The following is a 16,287-nucleotide window of genomic DNA, read 5'->3' on the forward strand; positions in this document are numbered from 1 at the left end:
AAATCCTGCTAAATAAAGGATGAGGAGCAAAGTAGGGCCTGGGTAGCTACAACAATACTTTGTAAAAAGGAGCTTCCCTGTCAATGGTTTCAGCTGCTGCAACCTTGCAAAATTAATGCAGTTTGACACTGCTTTTTAACTATCATGGCTGCATCCTATGGAACCCTGGGATTTTATGGTTTGTTGTGGCCCTCAAGATCTCTGATAGAAAAGAAAAAAAATTAGTGGAGGCTCAATATCTCACAAAACTAAAAATCGCATAATTTCACATTATTGAGCCATGACAGTTAAAGTAGTGTCAAACTGCATTATTTATGCTGTGTCGATAGATGCAGAGTTTGTCAACTGAGGTTAGGCTTGCCATAGCCTGGTTTCAGCCAGGACAATCCCGGTTTTGGGGCCTTGGGATTGTCCTGGTCCGTTTTTGGCAAGCGGTCCCGGGCCCCGGCTCCACAAGCTCCCACCCGTCTCCGCCGCAGGCCTGCAGCTCCTCCTCCTGCTCTTGGCTGGGCCACAGGAGGAGCTGAAAGCCCACCCGCTGCAGCCTCTCAACTGCCCACAAGGCCAGGGGCAGTGGCCCAGAGGAGCAGGAGCAGGTAGGCCAGTTGGGAGGGCTGTGCTGGGGGAAGGTCTAGGCCTCCACCATCGCTTCCATGGTTTTGGCGCAGTGGCAGAAGGCCTAGGCCTTTGGCTCTCTCTCCACTGGCGGGGAGGGAGGTTGGGGAAGGCTTAGGCCTCTGCCATCGCTTGCCGCAGTTTCAGCACCGTTGGTGGGGGGTTTGGGGCCTCCGTCACCGTTTGCCGCAATTTTGGAGTGGCAGCGGGAAAAGGTTGGTGTGTGTGTGTTAGGTTTGTGTTTGTGGAGGGTTGACTTTGCCTTCCTCTGAGGCTGAGAGAGTGCGATTTGCTCAAGGGTTTTCTTTTGGTTTGTTGAGAGAGGGTTTGCCTTTGCCTTCCCTTGAGGCTGAGAGAGTGTGACTAGCCCAGTGGGTTTTTTAATGCCCAAGGAAGGGATCGAACCCTGGTCCTCCTCCACTGCTGCCTTCTGCTGCGCTGCGCTTCCTCAGATGCATTTCGTCTCAAAGGTAAGGCAAAATCTGTGTCTTTGAATTCTATTCTTATTATTATTAACTGAAAGAAAGAAGTTGGCAGCATAAAGTCTGCTTCCTCAAATGCATTTGGTCTTAGAGGTGCAACAAGATCTCTGTAATATGAGCATTTATATTAATGGTTTTTTAAACAAAATATTAATGTTTTTGGCTTCTAGTTGGTTGTGTCCTCCATTTTTCCTGAATGTCCTACATTTGTCCTATATTTTGGCCTAATTTTTGTCCTACATTTTCTCCCGGTTTGGTGGTAGCAAATTATGGCAACCCTAACTGAGGTATACCTGTATTTACATATCAAATGTGGCCTTTAGTCAGATTCACATAGTAATGCTGCATTATGCTGTGCATCCAGTTCAGTAAAGTAGGCGCCATCATTTCCGAAGCATGAGCTGCATTGAACATGTGGAGGAGCTTGAAACAGGAGGACTATGTCAGCAATGGCTGGATTTATAATTTAGGATAGAGAAATCCAGTGTTATTGTCCATTTTCTTGCAGTATTATGATGTCAACTATCAGCGAGGCAGAAATTTAAAGTTTCCTCCCCTACCTCATATAGGCCCGTTACAGATGGGCCTTAAAGTGCGCGCTCCGCGCGTGCTAGGGTTAGAAAGGGACGTCCTTTCCGGACGCCCCCAACCCTAACATGCGCAGAGCACACACGAAATGGCAGCGGCCATTCCACACAGCCGCCGCCATTACGATGTCACGACCACGCCGCCTCTATATGGGGCGGCACGTACGTGACGTCATCACGCCGCGCCAGGGCGAATAGTGCACCGCTTCCCCGGCCGCAAAAGGAGCTCCTTTTCCGTTTGCGTCACTGGGCGCAGCCTTCAGATGGCTGCTTGGCCCCTTTCTCCTCCTCCCCACTGCCGCGGGGTGTCCTTGGGGCTTAAAGCCCCAAGGACACCCCTTTCCAGGCTGCGGGGAAGGGGCCTTTTGTCGCTTCCCCGCAGCCTGGAAAGCGGCGGATTGGGGCCTCAGCGGCTGCCGCTCTGGCCGCTGAAGCCCCGATCCGCCAGGGAAAGGGGCGGGTGCAGGCCATCGCTTTTCGGCGGTCTGTAACCCGCCATAAGATGTTTCACTTGCTACTGTGATGCTAAGACAGCTGTTGAAAGCCCTTCTGTCCTGTTGGTCAAAAGATTAACAAGCCTGTTTCAAAAGGGCAGGCAGCAGGTTAACTAATCTGGAAAAGGAAAAATTTGTGTTACTATGACAACTAAAATCTTTTCACTCCAGGAGATCAGAAAGGTGTAATTGTGCTGACTGTCTAAATCCAAGTAAGGGAATGGCAGCGGTTCAGGCTCAGGCAGCCTGGAATGCCCACCTGGATATGTTGCTGCAAATCCCAAACATGTGAATGAGCTGCAGCCATTTTGGTTGCTGTTCTGGATGTATGCATATATGCCCTCCAACATTTCACAGATGAAAATCAGGACACATGAAGCAAAGCAACATCAGAGTGTGGTCAAGATTGCAAAAGTTATCAATGAAGAAGCGCATACAAGTTAGGATGGTCTGCAGCAGTTTGCTTTTGCCTGAACCTACTGGGAAGGGCAAGACTCTGCCCTTTCCTCTTGCCCACACCTGAGTTAACTGAGTGCAAACTATTTTTGCACTTTGAACTCAGTTTGCATCAATTGAAGTAAGTTGAGGGAAAAGGAGAAAAGTGGGATCAGGAAAAAAACCTGGGACATTTTAAAAGCAGCTTAAAAGTGGGACACCAGAGGATTAACCAGGACTATCCCTGCTAACCAACGGTTGGATGGTTAAGTATTTTTTTAAACCCCCCCAAAAGCAATCTTTGCTGTTCATCATTTTATATAAGGGATATCGTTTTATTATGCCATTAATGGGACTTGAGCATCCATGGATTTTGGTATCCATGAGGGGTCTTGGAACCAAAGCCCAGTGGACACCTTTTCTGGAGATGTAATTTTTAAACACTAAAATGTCAATATTCCATGTCTTTTTGATTTAGAGAACCTATTTAATTTCCCCCACATTGGCATACGCTGTTTTCATATCCTCCAACTATCCCGGCTTGTCAGGGGCAGTCTCAAGAATTACTGAGTGACTTTGAGCAAGTCACACTCTCTCAGCTTCAGAGGATGGCAATGGCAAAACCTCCTCCAAAGAAATTCTGCCAAGAAAACGCCATGATATGTTCGCCTTAGGGTCACTATAAGTCAGAAACTACTTGATGGACCCAGGTTTAGTGATTCTTGGTCAAGTGTGTGGATTCGCACAGAGTAGACAGCGTGGTGTAGTGGTTTGACTGTGACTCTGGATACTAGGATTCGAATCACGGCTCTGCCATGTAAACTCACATTGGGCAAGTCATACTCTCTCCGCCTCAGAGGATTGCAATGGCAAACTTCCTCTGAACAAATTTTGCCAAGAAAACCCCATGATAGGATGCTTTAGGGACGCTGTAAGTCGGAAACAACCTGGAAGGTACAAGTCACACTCTCTCAGCCTCAGATGTTGGTAGCATGAACTTTGTTGGGCTTTGGCAGGCTTGAGCCTAGTTCCTCAGATGCATGTGGTGGAGTGGAAAGCCTTGGGGCAGAACAAAGTTTAGTGGTCAACCCTGCCGATTTCTAGAGAGTAACAGACAAAGAGAAATGTTGAAATGATAGGTTAGCTAAGAGGCATGGGTCATCATTTGAGCCATTACGGTAGCAGTGATGTAGAAACCAGAAAAATCCAAGACTGTGGAAAATAAGGTAAAGCTCTCCTTCTTAGGAAGAGGCGAGCTGAGTCACGCTTACCGTAGTAACCCAGATAGATGTGCACTGCACACCCATGAGTCCACACCAAAGCTGGATGTGCAAATCTGATGACGGCTATTGCCTCTACACTGAGTCAGCCTTGACCACAAAGCCATATAAGCTATGATTAGCCTTTCTTTGCAAGGGATTTCTGCCTAATGACGGAAATGAGAGTAAGAACAAGCCTAAAAATACAGCAATTCCCTGGGTGGGTGTGTGGGGGTCAGCAATTTGCATACTGTCAGTTGCCATCTGGAGAGAAAGTGGTTTCCTTTAGTTGCAAAAGGTGCTTGGAAGAGGCGAAGAGGCGGGGCGAGACCCAAAAGAACCTACAAAAGAGCCCAGCTGGACCAGAGCAAAATCCTTTGGACCATTTTCTGCAGTGGATGGACAGATCGGATGCCTCCCAGGAGCAAGGTACACAAGCAAACCTAGCATCAGGTAGACTGCCTCTGTGCAGGGAGGTTCCATTGAGCTGCCTTGACTTTAAAAAAGCCGCTTTCTGTGAAGGAAAAAGAAATTAATGTGGTCAGGGCAAAGGAAACATTAGGGACATGAGATGACAATGTACAGTGTGGGAACTCTTTATTTGCATTTAATAAATAAATGCATTTAATAAAGGAAATGCACTAAATGCATTTAATGAAAGAAGTACATTAAATGTATTTAACAAAGGAAATGCATTAAACAAATTTAATAAAGGAAAGGCATTTACTAAAATAAATACATTTAAATAAATACATAAATTTAGTAAAATAAACAAAGGGAGTGCAATAAATGCATTCAATAAATAAAGGAAATGCACTAAATGCATTTAGTAGAGGAAATGCATTAGATAAAAGAAATGCATTAAAAGAAAAGAAATGCACCAAACGCACAAAATTAAAGAAGTGTGTTAAATGCATTAAATAAAGGAAGTGTATGGAATGCATTGAATAAGGAAATGCACTAAATGGATTTAATAAAGGAAATGCATTTTATAAATGAAGTGTATTAATGCATTTAACAAAGGAAATGTATTAAATGGATGTAATAAAGGAAATGCATTTAATAATGGGAGTGGAATAAATGCATTTAATAAAAGTAATGCACTAAATGCATTTAGTAAAATAAATGCATTAGATAAAAGAAATGCACCAAATGCATTGAAGAAATGCATGAAATGCTATTAATAAAGGAAGCGCATAAATGCATTTAATAAAGGAAATGCAATTAATGAAATGAATGCATTTAATAAAGGAAATACACTAAATGGATTCAGCAAAGGAAATGCACTAAATGCATTTAGTAAAGGAAATACACTTAAAAGTGGAAGTTCCATTAGAGAAAAGAAATGCATCACACACATTAAAGAAATGAGAGAAAAGAAATGCACTAAGTGCACTGAATAAAGGAAATGTATTCAATGCGGTTCATAAAGGAAGTGCATGAAAAGCATTAAATAAAAGAAATGCATTGAAGGCATTACATAAAGGAAGTGCATGAAAAGCATTAAATATAGGAAGTGCATTGAAGGCATTACAGAAAGGAAATGCATTAAACAAAAGAAAGGCATTCAATGCATTTTTTGCATTTAATAATAATTCTGTGGCTGCATCCTAAATCGTGACAGTTCTACATTCTGCTTCATCCTCCTCTTCCTCCTTTTCTGTGCTCCATTGACTGCTATCTTCTCTGTTCCAGGGGCAAAGTGTGGGGGGATCTTGGTGCATTTGTGGACTGAGCCACGCGTGTCCCCTCCCTCCAGGAGCCTGAGAGTGGGGTGAGTGAGGAGGACCTGAGACTGTGACGCAGATCTACTGGAGGGGGGAGGAGAAGAGGGGAGAGACTGTCCCTAAAATAGCCACCAGAAGAGGAGCCCCTTCCTTCCCCATCTTTGGTGCCTGCCCCAGAGCAACAGGGGCGGCCCAAGCAATTTTGCTGCCCGAGGCTAAGCAGCCAAAGCATCCCTCCCAAGACCGGACATCATTTGTTACATAGAAGTCAATTAGGAAATAATAATAATAATAATAATAATAATAATAATAGTAATAATAGTAATCCTACAAGCACGTCCAGACCCAACCCTGGAAGTATACATTATTCAAATATATATTCATATGTTCATATAAATCACTGGTAATTCATTAATATTCAAATTCATATATTAACTGGTAATTCATATATATTCAACTATACTATATATACTTGCAATATATATACTGGTGTATTGAGTATTGGACTATATAAAACACACACACGCACACACACCAAGGTGGCCCTCATATATATTCAAATATACTATATATACTTGCAATGTATATATTTGTGTAGTGGTTTGAGTGATGGACTATATGTCTGTGTGTGTGTGTGTGTGTGTATAAAACACACACATGCACACCAAGGTGGTCCTCATATACTATACTGTATATACTTGTTTTATATATATATATATATATATATATATATATGTGTGTGTGTGTGTGTATAGTGGTTTGAGTCTTGGACTATATATACCAGGTGTGTGAGTATATATATATATATATATAACACACACCAAGGTGGCCCTCATATACTATATTGGTGTAGTGGTTTGAGTCTTGGACTATACTGTATATAATATACCATATATATATATATATATATATATATATATGGTATATTATATATATATTCATTCAAATATACTGTATGTATACTTGGGCATAGCCCAACACTCATAAAACACAGACACACACACCAAGTGGCCCTCATATACTATATATATTTGAGATTTATATATTTGATGTAGTGATTTGAGTGTTGGACTATGCCCAAGTATACATACAGTATATTTAAATGAATTTGGGGATCATTGCTGATGGAATTATGTGTGTGTGAATGAATCTGATGGCCCTGATGTCTCTAGGGCAGCGCCGGGGTTGAATCAGGTTCCCATTTGCAACCAGGGGAAGGAGGAGAATCTGTGCCGGAAGCGGAGGAGGGAGGGAGGGGGAAATCCATGGGTCTTTTCCCCCCCAGTCCCTCCTCCTCCTCCTCCTCCTCCTCCTCCTGCTTTGCTCCTGCCCCCGCCTTCTCTTCCTCCTCTTGCCTTGTGTCAGCAGCGCTGACGACAGCATCCTCCTTCTCCTCCTCCTCCGCATCCCGTCGCCATGGCAACCCTTTGTTACCTCCAACGCTGGAGTGGTCCAGCCGGGGAGGGGGCTGCCAGGCCTGGTATATAGGCGATGCTGGGGGGAGCTGGGGAAGGAAACTCCCGATTCCCAGCCAGAAGGAGACCGAGAGAGGTTGAGAGAAGCCTGGCCACCAGGAGAGAAGGAGACATATAGTCCTATTGCATTTGATATTATATTTTATATATACCAAGATAAGAAGGAGAGAGCTGCTTGGAAGCAGAGAAAGTGGAAGAAGACAAACAGATCTCGAATTGGAAAGGGGAGACATTCAAACCCCCTTCTCTCTCTCTCTCTCTCTCTCTCTCTCTTGGCCTGCTTCTCAAAAAAGGCCTTTTTAGGTGGGCCCAAGGGGGTTCCCTTGCAGGAAAGACTTTTTGAGACCCATCCTCAGAGCCTTCACTGAAAGACAGCCCCGACTGGTAATTTCTTTAAAAATCATACTATCATGATCATTGTGGGTGAATGTCTGGTGAGGGCAGTGGAGGGGTAAAGGTTTCAATGGGGCGGCTGTGGGGAGAATTAGGGTTGGCGTTTGAGGCAATGGTTTAGGGGATTTTTAAAGCTGATAAAACAAGTAGGTTTGGCCAAAGGGAGGGACTCTTGGAGACATGAAGATTGTTTAAAAATGGTATTTATTAAGGTTTTTAAATTTATTAAGGCTCAATTTAATAATAAATTTATTTTTAAAGTTATTAAGGTTTTTAAATGTAAAAGAAAAAAAAGATAGTATCATATACATAACACATCCTAATAACCATTCCCAATCATACACAACATTAACATTACATTACTTTCATTCAAAACCTTAGACATCCATTAAATCCAGAAAAACAATCACACTTAAGATCAGTTTGGGTCCTGACATCCAACGCTGCATTCTTCTTCGTTAACTTTCTCATCTGCAGTCTTTTGAGTGTTATCTCAGTTCCTTTTTTACTTTTTTATGCTGTCGCTTCTTGGCTATATGCTGTTCTTCTGTGCCTTTGTCTGTTAATATACTATGCCTTAAGGTAAACAAAATACTATATAATTTCTAGTCTTTCATTAGTAAGCAGATAGGCAATTTTTTTAGTTACCTAATTAAGTCTGTTACTATTACATTTTCCCACTCCTGTTTCATATGTAGCAATACCTTGTCCCAGTCTTGGAAGTGTGAGGATTGGAAGGGGCTGGTAAAAGGCTTGTTTTAAGGCTCAGGACATCTGATGTGTTAACAGAAAGTGTGTTTTTGTGGGGAGTGCTGCTTACTGCTGACAGATATTTTGGCATGCTGAGAAAAGAGGCAGACAAGTGCAGGAACACCGCTTTGGTTCAGAGTCAGTGTGCGGCCAGAAATAACTGCCCCACCCTGATCAGAGTCATGACTACAGGCACATAACAAAATGTGAGCAGAGAAGAATGATGTTGATGTAGGTTTTCTACTAGAGGTGCAGCACAGAGAGGTTTGGTCTTGAGCGGAAGAGGGTTGAGGCAGAGAGAATTTGGAATTGGACATTTTTCCAGGGCAGGATAGAGACAGGATGGTTGGTGACAATTGCTGCATTTGAGAGCAGTGGGATTAAAAAGGAGTGGATGTGGACCATTGTATTCTCAAGTTACATTCTGGAGCCTGGGGCTGAATGGTGTGAACATGACTGGGGGTTAGACCTTTGGCATGTCTAAGCTAACTGAAAGAGTTAGTCTATACTCGGCTGTAAGTCGAGACCTCATGTAAAAGTCGAGGGCGGGTTTTGGGGGCAAAAGTATGGATTTTGATATGACTCATGGATAAGTTGAGGGTAAAACCTAAGGGCATGTAGCAAAGGATCTAAAGGATGAAGGAAAGGAAAACAGTGCCAAAGAACTTACAAAATTCCAGCAGGGATAATAGTTTGTGCTCACCCTAAAAGCTGAGGGGATGAGAGAGCTGAGGGAAGGCCAGTACTTCCTAAATAGATTATATTTCTGCCTTTTACCTGGAGATGGTTCCTTTTTTTAAAAAAAATGAGTTAAAGTACAGTACTTACATTGACCCATGGATAAGGTTTTTTTGGGTCAATTTGTGACTAAAATTTTTAGACTTAATACATGAGTATGTATAGTAAACACAAGAAATTATTCATATTTTGAAGTACAGGTCATTTATATATGCTCATTTCTGAGAACCCAGAAAGAGATATCAGAATGCACTTGTATTTTGAAGCTTAAAATGGGAGCATGATTCAGCACTTTGCCTATGTATGGTGAAAACATTTTGGAAGTGAGAAGATACTGAGAGGAATGGACCTCACAGAAGGCAGGTGGAGGTGTAATTACGATTCTTATACAGTAAAGTCATCCAGACTGGACTTTTTGCTGCATTAAAACAGGGGGAAAGCCACATATGGGGGAACATGCAACCTGAATTAAGTGAGAACATCTTGGAAGCAGTTAAAGGACATTTTTACCAGATCACCTTTTCTTATTTAGAGTATAAATTCAGAGCACTTTTTTACTTCTCAAGATTAACACATGCTAGATCTACTAAATGTAAGCATGGAGTGATAAAGGGAGAAACTTTCCCCCCAAAATCCAGCCATTTATCTGACTATGATGTAAAAGAGCAATTTTTTTTTAAAAAAAAGCATTTTAAGGGGTACCAATCTGTATTAAATGGTATGTGCTTTCTTTGGACCTATGGTCCCAGCTTCCATTTAGCTAGGATGATTGCCTGTAGTTGTACAACACACCGCAATAATGATTGTATTGCCCCATGACTAAGGAAATGAGATTGAACTGTAACCCCTGTCAATTGTTGTGTGGGGATGTTTAAGGTAAATTGGGGTGATATCACTGCACAGTATGGCATATCTGAACTGACTTCCCTGCATTTTATCCTGTTGTTAAGGTAATAAAACTAAGTAGCAGCCTGCTCTCAAATGCCCTAGGAAGGGCCAATATTGTTTCTCCAAGATATAATATATCCAGCTGAGCACCAGCACATCACACTGGCCTGGCACTTCGAGGCAGGAACATAATATACTGATCAATAATGATGATGATGGTGCATACCTTCTTGTGAAGGTATGATGGTAGGATTGCATAGCTAAATGAGAGAATCAGTGCTGCAGATGGGACAGTAAAACTGTAGGAAATTATGAATTCAAAGACAAGGTGTGTCGCTCCCTCCCCGTTCCCCCATACAGAGGATTCGGAGAAACTCCAGTATAAAAACTGTCTCTTTCCCTATGCATCTGTCATCACAAAGTATGAGTCACACAAATGTGCATCAGAACTTCCTCCTCCCCAACCCATTTTGAGCTTATGGCTGTGATGGTGAAGAAGGTGGGATGGTAAAGAGTGTTGGAAGCATGCAGTGGTAAGGCAGGGTAGGGAGTGTCCAGTTGCAAACACAGAGGCCACTGGCCCTTTAAGAGGCTGTCCACTCCCGCCTGTATTCCTCCATTTTCCCATCGTCTATTCTACATCATCCCCCTCCTGCGCAGCATTCCTGCAGCATCACACTTTCTAGTTCCTTCCCTCCCTGCATCTAACTCTCAGAAGCAGAGGTCTCCTTTGCCAGATGAGAGCAGCTGCTAGGTTTACAAGGAAATGACTGAGGTAGGGTATTGGGAGACATTTGACTTTGCATAGAGGTTGAACTTGCTGATTTATGTGTTGCTGTCTTATGCCTAAATTTTCTTACTTATCACTTTACTTTGCTCTGTCTGAGCATCCATCTGTCTTGTTCTCCTGTTTCATAATTATTTCCATTAATTGGATTATATGTTCTCTCTACTCTTGAAAGTATTGCCTGACTCCTACTTTACCCCATGTCTCCCTAAATCCAGTATCCACAGTTAACTTAGTTTCCTATTTGTTTAGTACAGGGATATCTTGAAGGGGGAAGAGAATTTGGGCATGGAGGCTTTTGCTCTCTGGAGCATGCAAACTGTAAGAACTAACTGCTTAAATCAGAGACTTAGAAAATGGTATTGTGCCCCATTAACTCTGCTTAAAGTGCACCTCTTAAGACTTTTTTCTTCTCCCCATAGCTGTTATGTATGCTGAACCATCCACCATGAATTTCCGGAACCATGGGTTCTTCCGCCGTTCTCCACCCCCTTCTGTGGCAAAACCATCACCTACTGCTGGGAATAGTTTGTCCGTTTTAGGAGGCATTGCTCAAATCTCCCCATGCCTCTATCTCTGCTCTGGCAATGCTGCTTCCAATAGGCATTTGGTCTACTCCAGGGCCGTAACGTGCATAGTGAATGCCACCATGGAAATCCCCAATGCCAACTGGCCAGATATTGACTACATCAAGGTACCTGTCCCTGACCTTCCTCATGCTCCACTCTCCTTGTACTTTGACTCTGTGGCTGACAGGATACATCAGACAGGGAAGAAGAATGGAAGAACCCTTGTCCATTGTGTAGCAGGTGTCAGTAGGTCTGCCTCTCTTTGTATAGCCTACTTAATGAAGTATCACCGGCTGAGTCTCTTGGATGCCCATGAGTGGGTGAAGAGCAGACGACCCGTTGTAAGGCCCAACGTAGGCTTTTGGAGACAGCTCATTGAATATGAACGCAAGCTGTTTGGCAAGAACACTGTCAAGATGGTGCCCTCACCAATTGGGTTGATCCCAGATGTATATGAAAAGGAGACCCGTGGCCTGGTCCCCTTGTGGAACTTAAGATAGACACTGGGCAACTTTGGGAAGATGGTTGGGTGGTGGGCTTCTTGGATTTAGGGTCAGAATATTCCACCCTGTTAGGACCACTAATAAGACCTTGTGACAGGGTGGACCTTGATAAGAAATTCTGTTATGATAGTCTTTTTGTAAGACCTTGCAATATAAGTAGATTATGGAAAAGATTTGAGTCACTTGAGCTGTTCAATGTCTTTGATGTTTGGTTCTGCCATGTCAGATGTTGCTAAGAATTTATATCTCGCTTATATTCTGAGAAGATGGTACAAAACAAAGTACAAGTAGTATTTCTAATGAAAACAGGAGCTCCATGGTCTTACTAAATTGATGCTTTCTTTGCAAGGAGAAAGGAAAAAAAGCATCTGTAGTTAGGAATTAATGTAGTTAGGAATTTAAAGCTTTGGGGTTACAGAAGGAACAACAGCAACTAAAAGGTAATTGTGCTATGGTTAGAAGCAAAATTTTATAGTACAAGAGAAAGATAGTTTCCAGTTGATAGTTTCTAAGACTACCATGGTTGGAAGAGTAAGGTATATCCAGAGGTGGTACAAATTTTCAGTTCAGTCGCAAGAAAATCTATTCAGTATTTCAAAGTGGAGTGAGTAGCTGGGGACCTTAAAGCCCTGAAGTTTTCCCCATTGCCTTATGAAGTGTGGGGAAATTGTGGGGAGAGAAAGAGCTCAATTGAGGATGAAACTTTGCTTTGGAGGTACAACTGCTCCAGCATTTTAAGTCTCCACTTACTAAGAAATTTAATAAATTAAGAGACCCCTTGTTATAAGTTTCTGCTGTGAAGTAATCCACCTTGAAAGGACTTAACCATCAGTGCTCACCAGACCTTTTGTTTCCAAAAAGGAGCCATCTTGTACATGGTAATTTCTAGCACTCTCATTATTATTACCATTTTTGGTGACTATACAAGGAGTGGGTTAGTAGCAGTTTCACAATAGCATTTTCATTCCAGATCAAGGAATGTGTTTCATCGCCACTTTTGGAGGTTTCGGCCTATGTGTACCTTTCAGAGCAATTTCCTACTAGACCTCTCTGCATATAAACCAGGCCTAGCTAGAAAGTTCTAGAAGCTTAAGAGATCACAGTTTAAAGTGGTTGGTAAACCAGTCTGGGTTTTGGGAAAGGATTGTTTATTGGCAGAAGAATGTTTTATGGTTTTTCTGAGAACTGTGACTTATGTGCACATTTGAAGATGGGATTGTCGATCTCCTCATTCTCACAGAAAACCTCTACTCAAAAAGTCGCTTTTAGTTTCTTGAAGAAAAGAAGAAACCTTGAAGAGAGGCTCTAGGGCCCTTGCTGCACAATATTGTCTCTACAGACCAAGCACTTTCAGGAATGATTGAGGTATTTGAAGATAGAAAGCTGTTTCTTTTCATCATACCATGAATAAACAAGTGGAGCATTTCAGGGGTGGCACTCATGTGGCCTTCAAGATGTTGGATTGCAGCTCCCAGCATTCCTTAGCATTAGTTGTGCTGTGGTTATGTGAGGACCACAGTCCAACAACATCTGGAAGGCCACATGATTTCCACTCTGGGATATTAAATTCAATGTGTGTGTTGAGGGAGGGATGTCATCTGGTACAGACACTTACGTAGCAATTTGGAGCTTTTATTCAGTTATTAGGCAATAACCCATCTCCTCCATCTACACTTTCAGCTTGTGACTTGTAATTTGGTGACAATGAAAAGTGTTTTGAAAATATAGAAGTACTATTTGTTGGGGTGCAGGGGGCACTTTTTGGGGAACATTTAGGGACCTTTTTGGTTTACTTATTAGGCAGATTATTATTTCAGTAGTTTCTTGTGTGAAATTTATTAGCTGCTAAAAGTTCACTTAATGAAGATAGAAACCAATAGCACCTGCAAAAATATATTGAAATTTTGAACAAAACTTTACACTTACACCTTAGGACAAGTGTGGAAATCACATAGCTCTCCAGATGTTGTTGGTTTGCAATTCCCACCAGTAATAGCCACCAATGGTGGTGAATGCTTGGACTCAGTCCAACAACATCCTAGAGGATGAACACAATTCCCAGCTCCTGCTTTAGACTGAAAAAATACTCAATTCAAAAGCAAGATTAGGATGTTCTTGAGTGAAAGGTTATTATATGGGCCTTCTTCCATCCAAAACAAAGCTTTCAGTCACACCTTTACTTTATGCATTCTCAGGACTAATTTTCGCATTGCCTATTTTCCAGCTGTTTAAGCAGTAGGATTACACTGAGGAAAGAGCTGCAGTGATGTCAAGAATCATAATGCCAGAAGTCTCATTTTTCAAAATTAGGCACAAAACTATCAAGGTTGAAAAGGGCCTCTAAATCTCCTCAAACTGCCAGCATTATAGTGGGTGTCTAACCAATAAGAGAAAGAGAGGGAGGGAGACCTTTTCAGACCGAATGTAACCCATGTTAACTCAAGGGTCATGCAAAATTTCTATGGGTTAGGCCCACACGTAGAACTGCAGCTATCACTAAGGAACTTATTATAGGGCTCGGAGCATAAGCTGGTCTTCCTTTCAAATGGTATATATGTGTATATATAAATATTTAAAGCTGCTCCAGTTCTGTAAACTTTATACATACTAGAGGATTAAAAGGGGGGAAAGTCTCTATATTAATTAATTAAAAGTTAGGATTTCATATGGCTTCAGTTCAATCACAAAATATATTAATAAAAATAAAAAAACAAACAATCTGGTTCCTGTTTTTTGGTTTGGCTTGCTTGGCTTTATGAAATAATGGCATATTTGAGAGCATGGAAAGATGAAATATAGGAGTCAGAGGTATTGCTATGGTATGGATTCTGATTCCCAATTAAAATGTTCTTCCAGTCCCCAAATTTCTAGCATTGCAGAGTGAGATACTGAAACTTATTCATGCCTTATATTTGCTGCGTCATCCCCTTGGACTGTCCCTTGTAACCTTGCCTGCCCCTTTACTTTAAATGTCTAAACTGTGCTTCTAAATGCTTGTCTGGAGTTTTAAGTTACTTCAGTGCTGGAAATCGGAGCAACGCCTTTGTGTCTCCTTTTAGCTGCATCCCTGGTAGGTCTCAGTGGAAAGAGTGGTTCTACCTTTTCATCTACAGATAAAAAAAGTTATTTACCTGAGATCCAAACAAACTGCTATCAATTATGGTAAATACATTACAGAGCTAGAGCCATCAACTGTACCTAATGTAATATGGCTTTCTGTGAGGCCCAAGGAGGGGACTTGGGCAGAGTGCTGCCTTTCAAAATAATTAATTCTGGACTAAATGGATGTAATGAGACAACTTTGCATAAATCAGCTCATCACACTGGGTACCACCTGCTCTGCCATCAGGCCCCAATCTTGCATTTCATTTATGCTGAGCTTTCAGTCAACAAACTCCATCTATATGGTTGAGTTTAACTGCAGACTTCATAGTCACAACAATGAACCCTTCCCCTCCATGTGCCAACTAACTGGATGGACATGTTTGGGAAACTCAAAAACTTGCACACCTTTGTTGATTTTGGTTGGTCTTAATAAAGGTATTACCCCTGCCTCAGGATTATATTTGGACCAGGGTTTGAATCCCCGTTTAGCCATGGAAACCCACCTGGTCTCTGACTTTGAAGTGCAAACATTTATGTGGGAGATATGTATAAAAATCAAATATTTTCCAGTAATGTAACAACTCTGCCTCAGAGGAAGGCAATGAAAAATCTCAGTGGAATATAAAGTTTGCCAAGAAAACCCTAGGATAGAGTGGCCATGAGTCAGAATTAACTTAAAGGCATATAACAACCTTAAGCTTTGTCAGAAATTATGGAATCCTCTCCCATAAATACCTAAGTATAGTATGTAATGTAACAATGTAAGTTACAGAACAAACTGTGTGGAGAACTTGGTAGTTAAGGAATCTGGTTTGGATAACATATGCAGAGGCTAGAAGGGAAGACACAAAAGACCTTTTCATATGTACCTCCAGCACCACAAAACTACATCCTGGTGGAGTGACCCATTCTGAGGGAAAAAAAGTGTGTGAATGTATTCAACTGCACAAACAATCTCATGTCCCATGTGTATAATTTGTTGTGTAGCATCATCTCACTTAAATTTAATAATTTGTTTTATTTATATACCGCTATTCCAAAGATCATAGCAGTGAACAGCTAGTAAACTAATTAGCAAGTAAGCTAATTTGCCCCCAACAGTCTGGGTACTCATTTTAGCGACCTCGGGAGGATGCAAGCCTGAGTCGAGCTTGGGCCCTTTTGCTGGTCTTGAACTCGCAACCTTGTGGTTTTGAGTGAATGGCTGCAGTACAGGCATTTAACCACTGCGCCACCAGGGCTCCATAAATGTGCTCATTTGCAGCATGAGATCATGCCAAAGAGAAGCAGCTGTAGTTGTGGGTCGCACAAACTCCACTCCCTACATGATGGTGATTTTGTTTCATGAGATCTAGAAACTAACCCTTTTAAAATAAGGAACCATTGTGGTTAGTGGGTTGAGCATTTGACTATGCTTTGGAGACTAGGATTCAAATCTCTGTTCAGCCATTGAAATCCACTGGGTAACCTTGGGCAAGTA

The 16,287-nt window shown here is 41.9% G+C and overlaps 1 protein-coding gene across 4 annotated transcripts; it reads left to right on the forward strand.

Annotated features, from left to right (window-relative positions):
* Positions 1-511: 511 nt before the first annotated feature.
* Positions 512-14,373, forward strand: LOC149303791 (dual specificity protein phosphatase 14-like). Of its 4 annotated transcripts, XM_089480428.1 has the most exons (4): positions 512-596; positions 4,162-4,301; positions 5,568-5,646; positions 11,053-14,373. In XM_089480428.1, exon 4 carries the CDS (start codon positions 11,058-11,060, stop codon positions 11,697-11,699), a length of 642 nt encoding a protein of 213 aa, XP_089336554.1. In that variant the 5' UTR covers positions 512-596; positions 4,162-4,301; positions 5,568-5,646; positions 11,053-11,057; the 3' UTR covers positions 11,700-14,373. The 4 variants fall into 4 exon arrangements, with proteins under 4 accessions (XP_089336554.1, XP_089336550.1, XP_089336551.1 ...); XM_089480424.1 differs by lacking the exon at positions 5,568-5,646 and having other exon boundaries at positions 518-596; XM_089480425.1 differs by lacking the exons at positions 512-596; positions 4,162-4,301 and adding an exon at positions 7,368-7,458 and having other exon boundaries at positions 5,629-5,646.
* The last annotated feature ends 1,914 nt before the right edge of the window (positions 14,374-16,287 follow it).

Source organism: Sceloporus occidentalis, unplaced genomic scaffold (assembly GCF_023333645.1).
Source record: "Sceloporus occidentalis isolate IW3139 unplaced genomic scaffold, rSceOcc1.0.p SCAF_14, whole genome shotgun sequence".
In the NCBI taxonomy this organism is placed as follows: domain Eukaryota; kingdom Metazoa; phylum Chordata; class Lepidosauria; order Squamata; family Phrynosomatidae; genus Sceloporus; species Sceloporus occidentalis.